Source organism: Diorhabda sublineata, chromosome 1, assembly GCF_026230105.1.
Source record: "Diorhabda sublineata isolate icDioSubl1.1 chromosome 1, icDioSubl1.1, whole genome shotgun sequence".
NCBI lineage: Eukaryota > Metazoa > Arthropoda > Insecta > Coleoptera > Chrysomelidae > Diorhabda > Diorhabda sublineata.
In genome coordinates this window covers 8,482,620-8,503,134 of record NC_079474.1, presented here as the reverse complement: position 1 = coordinate 8,503,134, position 20,515 = coordinate 8,482,620, and the positions used below count along the sequence as shown (strand labels likewise).

The 20,515-nt window shown below is 32.0% G+C and overlaps 1 protein-coding gene across 2 annotated transcripts in view; it reads right to left on the bottom strand.

Moving 5' to 3' along the window:
* Window positions 1-1,118: 1,118 nt before the first annotated feature.
* LOC130452451 (amphoterin-induced protein 2-like) overlaps window positions 1,119-20,515 on the bottom strand; it is a 74,309-nt gene continuing 54,912 nt past the window's right edge. For both annotated transcript variants that reach the window (XM_056791737.1, XM_056791738.1), the window contains 2 exons: window positions 19,921-20,157; window positions 1,119-8,112 (listed from right to left, as the gene is read on the bottom strand). In XM_056791737.1, coding sequence (XP_056647715.1) covers window positions 7,704-8,112; window positions 19,921-20,157 — 646 coding nt within the window. In that variant the 3' untranslated portion in view covers window positions 1,119-7,703. The remainder of the gene's footprint in view (window positions 8,113-19,920; window positions 20,158-20,515) is intronic.

Below are 20,515 nucleotides of genomic sequence, written 5' to 3'. Positions count from 1 at the left end.
ATAATTGTGATTAAATGAATTTCTGCGTGTTAAATAAACTTGTTCAATTTTATCGACCTGCCTTACTTAAGAAACGTTACAATTTGCAAAGTGTCGGAATTGTTTAGTGTTAATATGGAAATGAATTTTATTGAATTTCTGCGGATGGTTGGATATGGTGATTAAATCAAACTGTTAGTAATATGAAAAGACAGTTTAAGGAAACAAACGTGTAAGATGAATTAATATCTATTAACAAATTGCCCTAAGTGATTAGTATCAAATTAACTGAACTACAACAACAAACTTATTTTGTTTTCTGACGCATTTAGTTCATCTTACAAGGTGAGCTAAATCGACAATACTCGAAATTGATGAGTCCACACTGGTAGTAGGAAGTTCACACTCAACGCATATCAAAAGTGAATGGTTCAACGGATGTTATGGAAAATTATCGTATAGAGTCTTTTCATCTCTCATTAGAGTTACATATTTGAAATTGTGGAAAAATTACTGTCGCGATATATTAATTTATTTTCTAACCCTTCTAGACAGGTGTCGCTATCAAAAGGAAATATCGACAACTGGTTCTAACTAGATGTTCGTGTAAATCTCGATGATATATTTTCAGGCAGAGAGATAGTTAGAAGGGCATCTATTGGATAATCTCTGAAATACGAAGATCTCAATCTTTCCAATTCATTTTTCTCAGGGTACGTGACAAGCAGAGTTTTCGAAACTAGTTATTGAAGGTATTCATGAAGTATTTTTATTGCATTTGGAATATTGCATAAACATGACACATTCATTTTCAATTCAATTATTTGTATTCTATACAGTTGTTATCTTTGTATATCTATTTCCTTGAATATCTCCAAAGAAATAAAAGAAACTTTTTTCATAGAAGAATTTCTTTCTAAATATTTTTTCCATGTTTCTATCGTCTCCTTGATCTCAAGTATCATTAAATGAGATATTTTTTTTTTCACAAAGATATTTTGCTCGAATTTTCGTCGCTATTTTGCGGAAGTTATCGAAAAGCTTATCTTTAAAATGCTTTGTTGTGTTAAACATGTTTTCTGCTACAAAATAGGACAAATAATCATATTTGGGAGAAAATATTAGAATATGTAACTTAGTTACCTTTAACAATTGTATATTACAGACAAAATTTACAAAATCCATCTGTATCACCGTTTCATTGGATATTCATGACAACTTTTAATTTGAACTATTCTAATTCTTAACAAGATAATACATTTCTACTCACATCCATATTAGATAAACGTTTTGTTCGAGTGAAAAAATTCTATGATTCTAACCAGTGTTCCGCTTTTTCAGATACGGAAAGCGACTGAATTATGCAATAAAAATATTTTTCCGAATGTAATGATTTTGAGAAATTTACAGAGAAGGTATAAAAATATACATTTCGTAAGGATAATGTGACCAGTGATGGTGTGGTAACGTAATAACTTTTTTTCTAATGGACTTGCTTGTCAGTTGGCACTACTCTTGATAGTTTTTTTTATTATCCTCCCAGTAATCTTGAATTTAATGTAGAACGGAGACAAAAGTTGATTCTTTGGCTCTATGAGAAGCATATACCTTCTAGTTATTTAAATACTCCATTCCCTCCGATTAAAGAACATTTTAGGGTCCACAAGATGTATATACTTAACATCTTAATATTGATAAAGTTGATACCTTTCCAGTTAAATTTGACCCATATATTGTTACTCTACTGCAGAGCTGCTTCACAAACAAAGGAAACAGATTTATTATATAATCCCCATAAAAGTTACTTTTCAATAACCATATATCTACCAATTGTAGCAGTTGTAATTTTTTACGTAATAGTACTACTTTTGAACTTTATTTGGATGAGCGTATGATCAAATGCCGTTCGCAAGGATACGTGATATCGAATTCATCTATTAAAATGTGGAAAACGCGGCATTTATGCTTTCAAATACTATGATTTTCAATCATTTGGCAAGTTTTTTGAAACAGGAACCAAGAAATCCCGAGTGCTGCTTTCACAACGCTAAATCAAGTACTGAATCATTAACTCTTCAGTAATGTATGTGGGATCAGCACACTTTTCCTTGAAGCCTCTATTATTTCCCAAACGTATTTAGTATCATATAACATTTTGAATCAATGTTAACATTGCTGGTGTATTAGTTTCTTGAACAAATGTAATCTTTTAGAAAGCGGTACAGTGATTAGAATTTCAATTCAATTTACTTTTCGAGATTAAAATTACCCTGTTTCCAACAAACACAAAAATAATTTAATAACGTAATAGACATAAGCTTCGACGAAAGAATAATATACACAATTAGCATTAATTACCAAATTCATTTTCTAGCGTGAATTGTACGTTTCTTGACAATATTAAAATTAATCTAAAATATTTATAGCGGCCGGGCTATTTGATTACATGAATTGACTTATAATATTTGGACAATCTGAATGCAATTATTAACCAAATATGTCCAAAATTATTTATATATGGTTACAACGTAATAGAACTTCACAAAACTTATGTCCCATACGTATTGTGGAAATGTCAAATACATTTATCACTCATCAGTTATTTTGATGAATAATTTTCCATTTCATACTTCTCTTAATCACAAACAATAACTTTTCCGACAACCACTATAAAATATTACATATTCCATACAGTTTTCTCATATTGAAAATTTTAAATTGCGAACAATTTCAACAAGGAAACGAACGAATGACACACCCATATGAAATGAGAACTTGAGAAATCTGATTGACCGTATCCTGTGTGTTTTTATTTTGCATGCAGGTCAGTGATTACTAATGTCTACATTTCCCTATAATGGCATAATAATTTTGTCCGCAGTTGAAGTACTTTACCGAATAATATTTTAAATTTGAGTTCTGAAACCTTGGCGTGTGACACCGAGAGAATTGAAATTTTCTGTTAGCTGAAAAATGAATACTAACTGCATTTTTCTAAGGTTGTGGAAAAATATCGTGTACAGAATGTGTTGAAAACTCTATTTTATAGAATTATATATATTATAGAATATATTTTTAATTCAATCACATCACAATTGATAATATTTAAAAAGACCAAACTCAATAAAAAGGAGGAAGTATTAGTACACCAAATGTCAATTTGAATCAACTTATCAATTCACATTATTGTAAACAGCAATACATAAAATACAGATTTATGAAACTATACTAAATCATAAGTGTTCCTACCCTGGAATATGATATATCCGTATGCTTACTCCAATATTGTGACTAACAGATGCAAATTTTGCCTTAATTTTCTGAATGATGAATTTTCTGAATTCTAATGATTGGATGGATGCATTTATATATATATATATATATATATATATATATATATATATATATAAATTTCTTTAATTTCCAATTTATTAAACCTTTTGATATGTCAATGCTTCTAAATGTTTCAACTGTTTATGTTATGTTATTTATGTTTATTTATCATTTTTTCCAGATAATTATTTTCTTTCAAGGCAGTTTTTGCTTTTTGAATAGCTAAGCATCTAAATTCAGGATCTGATAGTTGGATAGATCTATCAGTCAAACTTATAATCACTAATCTTTTTTGTGACATGGGAAGACACTAATTGAAGTTTAATATTTTGAGGACCAAGTTGGTTTCCTTATACCATTCTGTTATTCCACAAAATTATATAATTTTTTTGCATTCTGTAAAGAAACTTCAACTCTTGATTGATTTCCTGCTAAGCTCACCTACCTGTGCATCGGTTTATAGATAAATTTTTCTCCTATCTATTGACCGGAAGATGGAAGACGATGTAAGGACCCGATAAATCATTCGATCTTATCCAATTATACTTTAATTCATGAAGTTATTTGGAACCTAAAGTCAACATTACGACAGGATAAAAAATGTAGGATTTAATACTAGCTATATTAAAATCTTGAAGACTAATTTAATATTGAATTAGATCATTGTTTACTGGCCAATTGAGAACCATATTTTTAAAATTCCTGTGAATTAGGATGAAACGCATATATGTTCACATTCTCCTTTGAGAACATTAAAATTCATACATCATTTCAAAATGATTGATAGTGAATATTATCCACAAATGTTTTTAAATAAATACTTCGTAAGCGACGTATTATACTCAGTTCAAAAAATAGATTGAAATGAATTTAGGAGAATTCTCATTGTTTTTTTCTTAAAAGCTTTATACAATCTATATGGCAGGGATCGGAAACGTAGAAAAGCATGATAGACCTGTGACGACCTTCTGTTTAAAATGACATGCATCACTTTGTAAAGTGTAAGTATTATAAGATGAAGGATTAGAAGAAATATCACATTTTTATTTCACTCATTGTAAATTCACTATAAATATTCCACGGAACTGGCAACGAAACTCAGTCGGACAAGTGATGGAGATGATGCTGTTACACGGAGATCATTCAAAAAGCAGTTGCTCAGTATAAATAACAAAATTACTCAAGGTATCAAGCAACCTAATGAAATTTTAGAATCGCACCAATTTTGATAGAAAAGGAAGACCTTTCTGAGCAATGCGAATGTTTGGTTCAATGCTTTTCCTAAAGAGTAAGCTCGAACTATTGGCAAGCAAGTTACCGGAATCGCAGAATATGTACAATAGATCGATGCCATTAAACGTAACATCGTATCTAGTATTTTATGGGAGAGCGTGTCGATGTTAATAACATTTCCCAGTTGGCAATCAGAATTTGTTAAACATTCTATTACTTCATACATTGATCAACTACTTTTGAATTTTCATTGCATTATTCATAAAGAATTTTCATACACATGGATCTCCAGCGGAAGCGTAAAATTCGTAATGAATACTAGTGTGAAAATTGTTTGCTGGTTTAGCCGTTGTAAAGTGCTTTCTGGATTTATGGAATATTTGGAAGAAACTAAGTCATTTTTGTTGCTAAACTCAAGTCCTTACTTATCAAAAGATAATAAAGAAAGGATTTGTGAGATTCTAATTGATACTACAAATCATCTCGAAGAACTGAATCTTATGTTGCAATTAACGGGTCAAGCTGTTCTATATTTGTATGATTTCTAGAATTTTTTTGAAATGAAAATCAGTACGTTTTCGCGATAATACAACAGACTTAATGAATTCTCTTTTCGAATGGATTTTGATCTTCAGCATATTGTATTTAGGAACTCCAAGTTATGAAAGAGAAAAAATGTGGAAATAAAAAGAAAAGTAATTCTAGGAGGTGATTCTCAGAATATATCAAACGAAATATTGAATATTTGAGCCAGTTTTCCAGATGAATATATTTGCATAAAAAATACCATTTGCAATGTTTGAAGCATTCGGATTGTGATATGTGAGAAAATTTTTCCTCATATGGAAATTATTTAGAATCATATCAAAGTCAGCAAACAACAAAACAATCAGAGGCTTTTGTAATATTGAGAGTAACTAGACAAAAACGACAAATAGAAAAGGTCTCGTCGGAAAAGACAAGGACAAGAATCTCTCTGAAAATTTTTCAAATTTTGAAGAAAAAAATGACTTTTATGAAAACATGTACTCCATTGAACGGCACTTTGGCTTTATTTAAAATTGCACTAATTTGTGAACAGGTTGCCGACCTTTGGTATATAGTTTGAAAGATTACTACACTCTCACAATCAAACGATACGATAGTTTATTGTAACATTTTCCATCTAATCATCTAACCGATATAGTAGTTCACTTTGAATAATTGGATTGCAAGTGTAAATACGGTTATTGAAATTTATTGAAAAAAAAAGTAAATAAAGAATGTTGAAATAAAAAGTTCAATATATTTCTATTAATACCTTCGCACATACGATTTACGTGTCGCATTTAATCCGTTTACCAATTTGTTTGTAATGTTAATGAATGCAGCTGTGAAATTTAAAATGATTATCTGAATAGCACCGTTACAACGGACCCTAATGATCTATTATTTCATTTCATTGGAAACAGCTGGCAACTAGTTGATATCTTCTCAATTGAGTTTAGCTTTATTCGCTTTTTTGACACATCCACAATTGATAGACCACTATCAAAAAATATTAAGATAGAGCTGTACAGTTATGATTCAAATATCAAAATATAGTTTTGAATAAACTCATTGATACGGTTGCAAATATTATGTTTTATTCGAAATTTGAATCGATTCCCTATGCTAAATGTAGTGAATATTCGTCAAATTTTTATTTACGGTTTTCATACTCTTCAAAAACCTCAACTCCAATAGAATAACTATATCTTCTGCGAGATAAGAGAAAGATGCGTATTTTTGTATTAACTACGTTGTACAACAAATATCTTGAAAATTCATATCACTATATCCAAATAAACTGATATACCATCCGTGATTTCGATGAAGGATTTACATATCCATTCTGAAAATAAATTGGTATTATCATCATCTACTTCCGGTCCAATCTCGTATGATTTTCTATTCAGTTTGGACACATTTTTATCTTTTGTATTATGTTTGAAGTTCAAATCCTTATTTAGTACCGAGCTCTTCTTTACCAAGACCCTCTATCTGGCATACTTCTTTTTTTTTTTCGTTAAATCAGAGATGTATTAAAAATTATACCGCAATTATTATGAACGCATGACGTTAAATCGCTGAAAGCTTTTGTGTAGTATATCAGATATGTTTTTTGAAATGCTAGCTGCAAAAGAACATGATTATTTACCAATATAAAATTCATTTTGGTTGTTGTGGTGAAGAGCCAGAATGATCAAAGTTTTATCTAATGAAATTGCTGTTATTCACTTCGCGGTTAGAAATTGCAATAAGAATATGCAAGACAGACATATGGATTGCTAGTTATATATCACAGTGATGTGGTGGAGCAAATTGACATCATGCAAGACAACGCGTAATGCAATGGAAGACGCAATATTTCGTGATCAAAAGCATAAACAGATAAAGTTCATCTGATTATTCTATGCAGGATCTTACACTTGTAACTTTATTGGTCTTGAGCAATTTTTTTGCGAGCAACTTGCAATTCTAGAGAGGAATGAGTTTCTAATTTACTGATATTACGTTTAATTTATTATATATATTATCTAAGCAATAAATCAATCTTGCAAGAGATTGTATGTATTTTCTTGTACGTTGTCTTGCATCATGTCAAACAGCTGCGTCTGAATGTTGCTGTGGGAGAATTAAATTGCCTTTTTACTTTGGATATCACGTGCTACCCCTTTTATTGTGAATCTTTTATATGAGTTAGATCCAATGATCAAATGAAAAGGTGAACAATTGTGTCCAAAAATTTTATTTCTTCTGATCATAATTCCCTGTTATATTTTTTTCAATTAGAAGCACCGCAGAAAATGGAATTCATTTGTCACTGTATGAATTTTAACTTAATTATTTTAAACTAACTGTTGATTGAAACATCAGAGTTCAAATAATAATACATAGTCTCGCTGGTTTTCAATCAATCAATAAATGTATAAGTTAGTTGCATAGCAATATCGATTCATTTCCAACCTACACTTCTTCGATCACGGTTCGTGTTTACCTGAACAGCTCTTCTCTTAATACAGAATTGAAAGTAAAGTACCAACCGGCTGCTAGTTTATTATGATTAGATTTATTCCTTCTACGAAATTTCTGCCTTTAAGGTTCTCAACTTCCAATTAATAAAAAACAAAAACGAACTAAATAACAGAAGGTTCTCCCTCATATCCTTCATCGGGGCTTTCCGTTAACATTTCACTCAAAGCATCACTTTGTACATTTAGTGCAGATTCACTAATATTATTATTATTACCACTACCAACATTAGATCCGGACTCATTCGAAATCTGTTGATTTATATAGTCTACGTTTTCATTATCGGTTTGAGCACTCGCACTACGTCTAGAAAAAGCTTGCGGACCATAAGTCATGGTCACGTTGGAATTTACACTGTGTACCAAATTTGGGTTTATACTTGAGTTAAGTAAGTGAATGTTGGCGGGAACACAAGCAGGCCACGGAGTATGGGGATGGGACGATGGAGATATGGCGTCCACTAAATTGTCTACTGGATACTTTGGATCTTGATTTTGTGTCCTCACGGGGTATCTGGAACAAAGAAAAATGCTGTTCTAATTTCCACTAAAGTTTTTTATTTATTCAATAATTCAAACTTAAAGTTTTTGTTTAAAATGTCCATCCATTGTTAACTATTTCTCATTTAGTTTCTCGAAATAGGAAACTAAAGTTCAGATGGACAGAATCGATTTAAGAAAAAAATTCCATTTTAAGATTTGATCTAGCTAAAAAATAATTAGTTAAATAAGGATAAAATGATGAGAAGAATCAAGACTTTTTCTTCTTTATATTTTTTTTATTTCTTTTTGTGAGTATTGGGATTTTAGTTTTCGTTCTCCTTTTCATCGCTTCAATGGACTCATGACGCATTTCCTGGAATGAATGGGTAAATTGAGAGAGAACAAAGACACAGGAAGCTAAATCTGGTGAATATGATGACTGAATGATAAAGGTAGTTTCGCGTTTAGATAAAAAATCAATCACAATCATGTTGAATTTTTTGACGTGAAATCTTCTGAGTGGCTGTCCAAAAATCTGATGGTTCTTCACGAATTGATAATTCGGATGGTGAATGGGAATTAGCGGATCGCGCTTTTAAAATAATTACGGTGAATTTCGAGAATTTTGAAATTAAATTATTTGCTTCGCGAATTAACACCAAGTGCGCAGTCTATTGCTCATGGAGAATAGACCCATGGGCATTTGTACTCGATGCATTCACAATAAGTTGGTCCGATTGGATGTTTTACGCCTTTCTCTATATTAACCCGAGTAGTTAAAAAAAATTCAGGATGACAAAGCAAAAGGTTTATTGGTGATACTTCACTGGCCTACTCAGGTCTAGTTCACAAACACAAACTAGTTCAGAAATTATCGGTAGGAGGGTGGGTTTTGTTTGAAGCAGACTCTAATATCTTAGTTTCTCCTTGAAGATCTCGCAAACATCCCCTAGCAAAGAACCTTATCCTGGTTGCCGCCAAGTTATCAGCCAAACATTCTCATAAAAGGTAAACCTAGAGAAACAATTGATATTCCAATCGTTCCTTTAATAGAACGTTGAACAGTTATAATGGGACTCTTAAACTCTGCTGGCGATGGAATGGATAAAATGAAGAGGATCCGTATGTTGTGTTAGTGTTTCTTTCGGAAATATTTTGTGATGGTGCTGGATATAATACGCTAAACTCTGCGAGAGCGGCACTGTTATTAATATTAGCGGAGGATGTCACAAATAATCAACTGATAAGTCGATTCATGAGAGGATCTTGAAAGATAAAACCCAGCTTACCTAAATACAAGTCCACGTGCGATGTGGATCCAGTTTTAAATAAGTTGGCAACGTGGTTTCCATTAGAAGAGAAGTAATTTTAAGAAAAATTAACGAAAAAATTAGTGTTGTTATTAGCCTTGGGTACGGGCCATCGCTCTCAAACGTTTTCATTAGTTAAAATTCCTAATATCATTGCCTCAGAAAGATAAATTGAAGTACATATTCCTAATGAAATTAAAACTTCTCCGCCGGGGGTTCCACAAACAGTAGTGAAGATCTCTGAACAGTAACTAGTAATGACAGAAAACCTACGAAGAAATAAGCTACATAATTCAGTTAAAAGTGAAACAATCAGTCGTGGGATAAGATCGACGTAAGTTACTTTGGAAGTGGATAAGAAATTCACTGCGCATTCTACGCGGTTTGCCTTGACATTGAAAGCATGTGCAGGAGGTGTGTCGCGAAAATTAAAACAGTAGCTGGTTGATCTCTTAACTCAAGAGTATTCGCTGATTTTTATCATCAGTTAATAATTATTGAAAATAATCCATTCACAGAGTTGTAACACGCAGTATATTGAGTTAGTTAAATTGAGTTATATTTCTATTTCATAATTTTGAAATGAATGGTTATTATTTTCAGCAAAAATTTGTTTGATAATGGTTACAAAGAATTCATTTTTCAATTTCCTCTGTATTATTATATACAGAGAATAATTGCTCTGAACTTGCTACCTTCGTAATCTCGAAGAGCGAGACACGTAGGTTAATGGGAAGATCGTACGGGCTGGCCGAAGACCAGCGAAGTTTGATCTAAATTATCCGAGAGTCTCACACGAGAGGTTCCCACTCACATATACTCAGAAATTTATTGATCCCTTTTCAAGTAAATTAAAAAATGAATTAGTTTTTTACGAATAAGTAAACAAATATAAGAAAGTGCCATAGGAACGTAGAGGCACTTGTGTTTTATTTTTTAGCTCTGAACTTGTGTTTATTGACATAAAAGTAGTGATATTACCTTTGTAATCTTTCGTGCGAGACACTAGGATAATTTAAATCAAACGGCTCGTAATATCTTCCAATTATGACTTTCTTGGGCATTAAGATGCAAAAGCAATTTCGATGAAATCATTATTATTAACAATTTAGTAAAATTCAAATTTAAATTCATATGTTATCTGTTAACTGATAGCGGAATTTCCTGAAGCAAACATTGACCTGAGGATATCCTGTCCTTTAAATATACTTCAGCAGCTGTGGTACTCTTTCATTTTACTGTGACGCTTCAATGCAATACAAATTTCGCCGGCTTCTTCTAAAAGGGTTGCAGAAATTGGACCTAAGTTCACCACTGCACTTGTCGATTATTCCAAGTATTTTACACAGGACATTTTTCCAAATGCTTTGATTCCAACGGATTTTACGGTACAGTGACCTGTGTTTAGGTTTGGATATGATATTTTTTCTGAGTAAACAGTTGAAGTTTATACTTCATTATTTAACGGATGCATGTGAAGTTTCCTGTAAAAATATTTTTTTCCACTGGAATTATTTTTCGCAGGAAGAGATCCATTGGTGTTAATGATTATAGAAAAGAAGGTCAAGTGAATAAGTTCTACTCACCCCAAGAAGCAAAATCTATTACACTGTATAAAACTTTCTGCAATTGATACTGCCATTGTATTTATGTTTTGTGTTTACAGTTTTTTTTATACACCGGGCCATGGTAGGCCCACACATGCACAATGAAGCGATACCAGCTCGAAACAAACCTCAAAAAGTTTTCTATATCAGGGCCATTTTAGAAATGAATCAATTTCATGATAAAGTTGATCGTACATTCAAAAGAATGTGTTAATTTAGCGGTAGCGTAAACAGTATGGTCACTATTATAACAGGTTGGTATAAACCAGGTGGGTTAACCGTATGTTATGCGGCGCAGCTCGAGTTTTGGTTTGGTGGTAGCTTGCTTTCCCTAGGTTCATATTCTCTATTAACATGCTTTAAATTTTTGGTTTAAACATATTCATGATTCAAAATACGGAGAACGTTACACATTAGGTTGGAAAAGAGGAAAATTGAACAGTCAATTAGAATTTCTAGTGGATATGGTTATTGAATAGATTGTTTTCCACGTTGAGACCATTGACACTATGTAACAAAAAGATTTTTGATTTTTTTCTTCTTATATGAGATTATGTGATCAGTAATTCTCATGAAAAAAATAAATAAAAAAGGTGAAAAAAAAATTGTGAGAAATAAATTTATTGTTATTAAAAATCTCAACTATTTATGAGTTCGGAAAGTTTCTGATTAAAGACCAATAGTAGTCTGCAAACATTGCTGGTTCCCACTTTCTTTGGTAGCGCTTTTAAATTGTCGCGATATCTTAATGAAAGCGCTCTCCATGCCCGTCACATAAAGCGTCAATACTTTCCGGAAAAAACTTTAGTTGGAAAAAGTGTATTTTTGAGGACATATTATATCCCAATTTATGATATGCATTAAGGATTTTTTTGACGAGGTCGGAATATTGAGGAGATCTGTAGTTTCCGAAAAAGTTTAGAGTAACTCTTGAAACCAGTTCCATCTTTATCCATGGCTTCTACAAAATGTTTGATCAGCCTTAGTTATGTGTTAATTTCCCTCAGGAATGTAAAGATTCCTTGGGGGCCATTTTACTTACATCATGGTCATTTTTCTATTGACTGTTCCACTCGCATAAAAAGCAACAGCATTTCATGTAGCCATTTAGCAGTCCCAAAAACCAGAGCAACAACAACTCTAATCCTTACAGATTAATCACGGTTGTTTGCTGTATTCTACTATTTCTAACATTAGTTTCATAATGTACCTATATTTCTTTCAAAAAGCTCCGTCAGCTGAAGGTAGTGATGAGAATCTATTACCGTTAAGAAGCAGTACAGCCTTCAAACTTGTTTGAGGAATCAATGAGCAGTCTCCATTCATCCGATGCTTTCATTTATCCGGAAAGCCTTTGATATTGGCCAAGCAAAAATAACAGTAGTTTATGTATTAAGTAGATTCGCTCCATATCACTTCTTTGCCAGAAGGCATTTCTAAATATGGTCTATTGAACCAACCTGTCAAATTTCTGTGACATGAGATACAGCAAATGTGCGGTACCCAATATTTATTCTAGTAGCGAATATCCAGGTTATAACAAAAAAAGTCGGGAGAATAAACACATTTTCGTGACATTTTACACGATTTAGCTGTCAAATAAATTCCTTACAGAGTTTAATGAAAAGTGACTATTTGCTGATAAAAATATTAAAACGATTTTATACGTGAACGACAAAAACTGATATTTTTCTGTTAACTTTCGTGGTGCTACCAATAAAAAGCAACAGATTTGGTTCTAATGACTTTGTGTAGTGCCTAATAGGTTTGAATTCCACTGTTTAAATTTGCTATCTATTATAAAATAACAGAAGTGATTTTAGAAACAGTATACAATCAATAGTTTAGAATATTATGAGTAATTCACATTTCACTACCACTGCTGTTTGAATAGGCATATTTTTATATAGTTGACTATTTTTTTTTGTTTTGTTATGCTATAATTATCTGAAACTACACTTAACTGCCACCTACTTGTTAATATTTGAAACCAGAGTATGTAGTCGACAACCCTTATTTTCAGAAATCATCCTTGGGCGTAATAACTACCATAAATCATTTGTCAAGCTACTCTTGTTTGGATAGGAACGAGAATATGATTAATTGGTCCAAGTTAGTTTAGATACAACGAACTGTGACTACTATGTTATATTTTTATCTAGGAAACGTTATCTGCCTTATTGTTTTCATGACATTCCGACTGCTTCGTTAACTTATCCTTAAAGCCGGATTATAAACCGCGGCGTTCCTTCATTCGTATTTATATTTATGTATATCCGTGTACAATAAAAAAATATCTGCTTCTGATTCCAAATATTTATCAATTGAATACAATCAGATCTATGTAAAATATTTTTGCAGATGCTTACCACAAACTGAAATAAACTGAATTACCTTAAAATTCAAAGTTGCTTGGATTGGACACTACGTGGGCGCGTTCTAAAATTATGCGATATCATAAGATTTCCCGTTATAATTGGAAGAGTATTTTGAGAAAACAAGAGAATATGAATGCCGAAAGTAACTGAAACCGGCATAACTATTATAATCAGGCACTAACTAAGTGACTTTGCACTGAATACATTTCATATATCCCATTGAAAGTAAGTTATGGAGCAACATTATATTATTCTACTGAAACAGGTTGAGATATGACGTATGAGAGTTACTACTTAAGTTTTGAGCTACACAATGATTTGACATATTCACATCAGTGTTGACATCTCAAAATTTTAGTAGTAACCCTAGTATCTCTGAGTTACAATATGGTGAAGTTAAAATAATCTTGATAGACCTATATGTATCTTAGAATAGATGAAAGGACTTTTGTGAGTAAAAATTCTTGCTTACAACTTTTTTGCTTGACAATAGACTCATTCCTAGCATAATTTGAGCTTTAAAAATGAAGTACACCTCAGGAATTTTCCAGAAAACCTGAACTAGAATTTTCTAAAATTTATTCGTGTAATAGTTCTCTTGTAGTTGATCGAACAACAAAAACTATTCTATTTTTTTCCTGAGATTCAAACTGTGTTCTCGTTTCACCATTCCCCATTAAAATCCTCATTTAGCTAATCAGGAACCCTTTCTGTATAATGAACAGGGCAGTAGTCGTGTAGGAAGAATAGTTGAAGGAAGTTTGTAGATAAATCTTTGTAGAATTTGGGATTAAGTACGCCGATTTAACGTTCTTCTAAAGACTGTGTACGAATGAATTCTGAAGATGGAATAATTTGCTAATCATTGTTGTGCAAATCAGAAATAAGAAAATTGATGGTAGAATTGCTCTGATATAATAATAGATAATCGGCAGCATAAAATTGTCCCGCAAATTTCCATATTTTAGTTCAATGTCACAGAAATAAATTATAGAACGAGAATTGAGAGACTTTAAAATATTCTAATCTATATTTAGTAAATTGACCGAGAAAGACGGAAATCGAAAAATTCTTTGTAGTGCGGTTGACAAAAATTTCTTTCTACTTATGATAAATTAAGTTGAAATCAGATACCCTCAGTTATCAGCTATATGCAGGTAACATGGAATTCAAAAGATAAAACATATAATGTAGCAAATATTTGTAGAGATTGAAAGAAATTAAATCAAACGTATCCAAGAGTGATGGTATGATGATATTATAACAGATGGAAGAAAAAGATGCGACAAAAAATTAGGAATAGGGTTGAGGATTACATGCAAATTCCATATTTTTGTATGTCGGCTTGAGTCGCAAACCTCGTAACTCTATAGAACCAAATTTAACAGTACACAGAAAACAATTGAATACAAACTTAACCTGATTATTTGGAGGAATGAAATAGTGGCCAGATATTAACAATCGAGAAGATAATTTAAAAAAAAATTGTTTTAAATTTTAAATTAACACTGAGGCGGTTAGCTTTTAACTAAATAGCTGTCTCCAGTTTCGATGTTTTCTATTTAAGCTTGTCACAAAATTGTTTTTGTGAATCTTTACAAGTTTTTCTGTTGATTGCGCTAAGAAATTATGATAATAACAGAATGTTGGAAAAGGAAAGAAGCATAGTTACGAGTTTTGCGACTAAAGCAGACCATATTCCACGCATTTACACTTTTTTGTATATTTCATTATGGTACACATATTAAGACATGTTGTTCAAATTTGATGACATATTTTGTCGAATTGAAATTCTTATAAATATTCACTATTTATAATATAAGCTTAGACTCGCATTTCAGCATGAGGCTGGTTGTATCAGACTCTAGCTATTCCGTATCCTTATCAATAAGTTCGTTGAGTTTTAGGTTTTCTTTGAAACTAAATAGTTACTCATTTCTTTATTAAGAAGGATGTGCCTTTAAATACTACTAGAAAATATTTAAATTGTTAGAGGGAAGCAAACGAGCTTTTTCTTTACAATGCTGAAGACATCCACTATTTTTCTAAATAACTAATATCTCTTAAAATTGCCTATGTTTCAAAGTTTTTCACACCCTCTATAATACTAAATTTACCAATTACTGGATAAAATTAGAAGAAATGTATCACGTGAAATGATTATTTTTTTATTTGATTTCCTGATGAATCAAATTATTATCAATTTGAGTAAAACTAGAGAGTAAGAAAGCACACCAAATAGCTTCCATTTACATAATGCTTTTTCAATTGAAAATGCAAGCCAGCGAATAGTTCATCTCGCTCCTAATTGAACTTAAAAACTGTGCTTCACATATTTTAAAGAGCGATTATTTTTGCATTTATGACACAAACATGCTCATACTCAAATGCCAGTTTTTGCTATGTTTTGTTCACCGCACTATTATCGAGCTAAGCTTAAACTCAGGTTTAGATCCCCATAACTTCTTTATCGTATAAATCATCCTGGTTTTATATGCATGTCGAGAATAGAATGATTTTATTATTTAATTGCTTTGTTTGCTTTCCACATCTACGTTAAACTGGCTCGCGAAAACCAAATAATCCACAATTTATCTTGATAATTTTAACAAGAGAATGAGAGTCTGAAATAATATAGAGTGACGCTTGTATAGGTAGTCCCAAGTAATCAAAATATTTTCCTTATAACGTTCACGAAAATTGATTAAGTTTAAGAACCTCCTGATTTCTTATTTTTGAATGTATATGGAAAAGTGGAAAGTAGCGTAGTTTTCTATCTGGAATACTTGGTATGTTTCATCAATTATTTTGACTAAAACATTCACCTTTTGTTGCTTCTTTTACGTTACTTGATAGGAATTATCTAAGTTTTGAAGAATTTCATGTAAAGTGAACCAAACATTCATTAATAAATTTAAACATAATAATGTAAGTTTTATTTTGACAGTTTAAAACTTTCTTTTAATGTTTTTTTATAACCTCATCCCTGTCTGGTACAGGTCGTACAGCTTTCGTAAACTTCTGTTCACTAAAAAAGCATACACTTATATTTTTCCCTCTTAAATCAGATTTCACACATAATGTCACTGACAGTGTTAGCGACAGATAAATGAATAATTGATTTAAATTCAGTTGAAGTAGATATGTACTTAATGCCCCCTCAGTTAACTGAAATTTGGAAAGCCTCCATTATTGGAGTTCTAGATCTTGATGTGAGTACCGTAGCTAGTGAAGAAGCCATTGGAGCAAGACGAGACCTTGCGCCGACAAGTTGTGCCTGGAGGAATAAAAATTGTTTAAGGCACACACGATTTGAATTGATTAATTTTTCAACAGTATATTCCTTTGAATCGGCTGCTAGTGCTTCATATGCAAAAAACTTTCCAGGATCCCGTCAAACAGGATGCAAAGCTTCGGAGTTGTGTTTGTACCTTTTAATGTGTATTGTGATTAAGACTTTTGGGAACGAATTGTCTTACCACCAAATTGAAGATTTAAAGAGCAATATGTTGACGAAAGTGATGAATCCGGCAAATTTTCAGTAAATATTTGGGCTTGGATGAGTATCAAAAGGTCTGGCGTTTGTTGGAGAATAATTTCAAGGTTCAAATTGGAAGTTTACTTGAATATTGTAGACAACATTAGGTTGCCAACAGTAAATCAAACTTATGATAGAAAGTATTTCATTTAGTAACATGGTAATCGTCCTGTCCACACCGCCGGCATAATTCAACAATGGTTTCCACAAAACAATATCGAGTGCTGATATGAATCTCATTGAAAATTTAGGGGGTGGTTGGTAGCAAAAATTACAAAAGAAATTTTTGTCCCAGAAATCAAGAAAAGCTATGGGTAGCCATTGAAACAGCTTGAGAACATTTCAATTCGAAGGAATATTTGTCGTAATTTAATTCACTCCGTGCACGAATATTAGAAAAAGTGATTGAGAAAAACAAATCAATTACTAGAAAATTTGTTCTTGTACTCGATTATTTATTGATAAATATTCTTATCATTTGTTCTGTTATCTAGTTTTTTATCATCATTATTATATATAGAAGTATTACTTCTATTCTGTGATTTCAAGTTTTATCATGGATTCTTTTAAAAGAGACTCACTTATGGAGCGGCCTGTAATAAACAGGTCATGGAACGCCATCTTAATCCTTTCAGCACAGGAGACGGATTTATATACCAAATCATTGCTGGGGTCTTTACAGAAATCAGATCAGAAAGTCACTGAATTCGCTATTTTAAAATGAACCAATACGATTTGTTTCAATGCTTTCATTCTGTAGTTCTGTTTGGTAACTACATCGTAAGACCTTATCCTTTTACCTTCTTTGTTTCATTGTAGACCACTATGAGTAATTTTCCTAATCCTCAAGGAATACAGTTTTTTGACCAAGTGGCCATATCAACTCAATCTCTTCTAGGCCGATTCAGAGAGATGGAGTAGAGAGTATTTGTTGTTATAGATACAATTTCAAAAAGGGAAGGGATTTTTTGATATTAGTGAGTAATGGACTTGTTGTGCTTCAGTTGTCTTCAGATAATAAAAGATACTCCGTTATAATTCTCAAGCATACTTTGTGATGAATAATAAGAATTTACCCGTGTCAGCTGGACTGATATGGTTAATAATTGTAGTATATTGATTATCTTGTTGAAATTACTTCCTTGATAACTTGTTGGTATGGTGTTAAATAAATATACTGCAAAAATCTGTGCCAAGAGTTGTATGCCATTTTAATGAACAGAAGTGTACTTTTGCATATTTTTGACTCTCGATATATTTATACGTAAAAATTCAAATTGGAACAACTGTCTCCATAATAATACCACCAATATTCTGGAGAATAACCGTGTTTATTTATGTTTAGTGTCAATGTGCCCATCTACTTCACAAAAGTTTCCAAATAAATTGTTTTCGTTCGGACCTTCTGACCCAAAACTGAGAGAAAAGTGGTTTCAAGCTGCGAAGTGAAATGACAATTATCCTCCAAAAATGCTGTGAAGATCTTTCTGACTTGAGTCTGCGAATATACTTGTTATTTGTCCAGTGAATAGAAATAAAATATCGACCAGGCTGAGTACATCCTTTGCATTTAAGTTTTAATTTGTGGAATCCAGCTGTTACTTTAATTTTCTCAAATTTAGAGAATTTTTGATTTGTTTTAAAATGAGAAATAGATATTATTGCAACATCAGTACTTTTTATAATATAATGATTTGTGAATTGAGAAAATATTTATTCTTTCTTTTTTAAGGACAGATGGTGATTATCACCCCTCTCTGGTCAATGGGTTAAATTCAAAGATACAACAGTTGTTGTTTGGGGACTTGGTGTCATACAAATTTATTGATGAAGTTTGCGATACCCACATTATCCAATTGAGCTTTCAAATTAATTGGATTCGCCAGGCATACCACCATTCACAATTGAAGGTTGGATCTCGCATTATTCTGCTTCGTAACTTGAACCCACCATTGCTGTGTATTGGCATACAATTATTCATTAAAAAATTCATGAAAAATGTTACTGAATCCTTTATTTTGGATGGAAAGTTTCAAGGCGAAAATGTGTTGCTGCCACGAATCCCTATGATTCCTACAGATGTGCCAATTGAATTCAAACGCACTCAATTCCCAATTAGATTGGCATTCGCTTTGACGATCAATAAGGTACAAAATGAGACATTGTCTGTATGTGGCTTAGGTTTGGAAACACCAAGGACAACTAATGTGGCATGCTCTCGCGTGGGAAAACTATCCAGTTTGTGTGAGTTGGCTAAAGATGGACTAATTTTTTTTTAACTGATATAATTAATAGTGAGAATACGAATAATTATTTTTGATGTTTAGAATTGTGATTTGAGATATATTTGTTACTTTGATAAAGATTAATTTATTAATCTAAATAAAGCATACTTTCATTATCTACAACTCTTTCGACTACGAGTACATCTCTACACACTTATAAAAGTTAGTTATTTATATTGAACTAGAAAAATACTTCGTAGTTATAATTTATAAGGCAGAACAACGTTTACTGGGTCAGCTAGTATTACATACATTTCATCACCCAAGGGTGGTGAGTAGACTTGCAACACGTCGTCAAGGGCAATCGATAACTTTTTGATATTTGTTACTTACATCCTCCAAAATACTTTTTACGATATAAGAAATACCAGAGGTGATATATAGAATAGACGTCATATTTCTCGAACATAATCCAACGTGAAATTTGATAGTCACGCTCTTGAAATCTGGATATACCTACACACAGTGACGTTCTTTGTTAAGGAAAGTTCACACCCAATAAAAAAATCATTCTAAATAGCATTATCTTCATAACACTTACTTTTTATAATTAAGATATATACTAGAAAAGTTATTTGGACTGTTTTATCAATTTATCACCTTTTTCCCTAATTCGATTGGTTTCTAAAGTTGTTCAGATGTTATATTTCCCTCCTATTCTTGAGAGAATATATTCTTTTCTCTTCCAATTTCTATTTTATTCATTAGAAAACATACTCACCCATCGGCTGTATAACGAACATCCACCGTATTATCGTATGGAGAATCAACACTCCTTGAAAGAAATTCAGCCTCTCGAGAAATCCTTCGAAAAGGATTCGCAGCGGAATGTCTCTTCAACCGATTTGACGGTAACGTCCTATAATACGCTTCGGTGGTAAACTGATTCGGCACCGTTCGACAGGGCAACTTCGGTAAGCCGTAATCTAGTGGGTATCCATCGGGATCAACCACACATCTGAAATAAGAAACGTCCTTCACTCACTTCAAAATATAATCGATAAAATATTTTGTAGAGACAAAAGAGAAGAATATGTTCACATTGTTAAATATTGATATTTGGTGAGAGATACAATAATTTTACATCATTAAACTATAATAATGTGAAGATTGATTAGATTATCAATTAAATTGAATGAAAATACTAATAGGCATTAAAATCGACTGACTGTGAATTAAAAGTTGTTACGTGTCGCATGAAATTGTTTATATACAAGAGCTATTCAGAAAGTGATATTGAATAAGTCTGCTTGTAATTTCAACTACTTGGGCGTAGAAACAACGAGCAGCAGCAGATCAAGAAAGCAACTAGAATA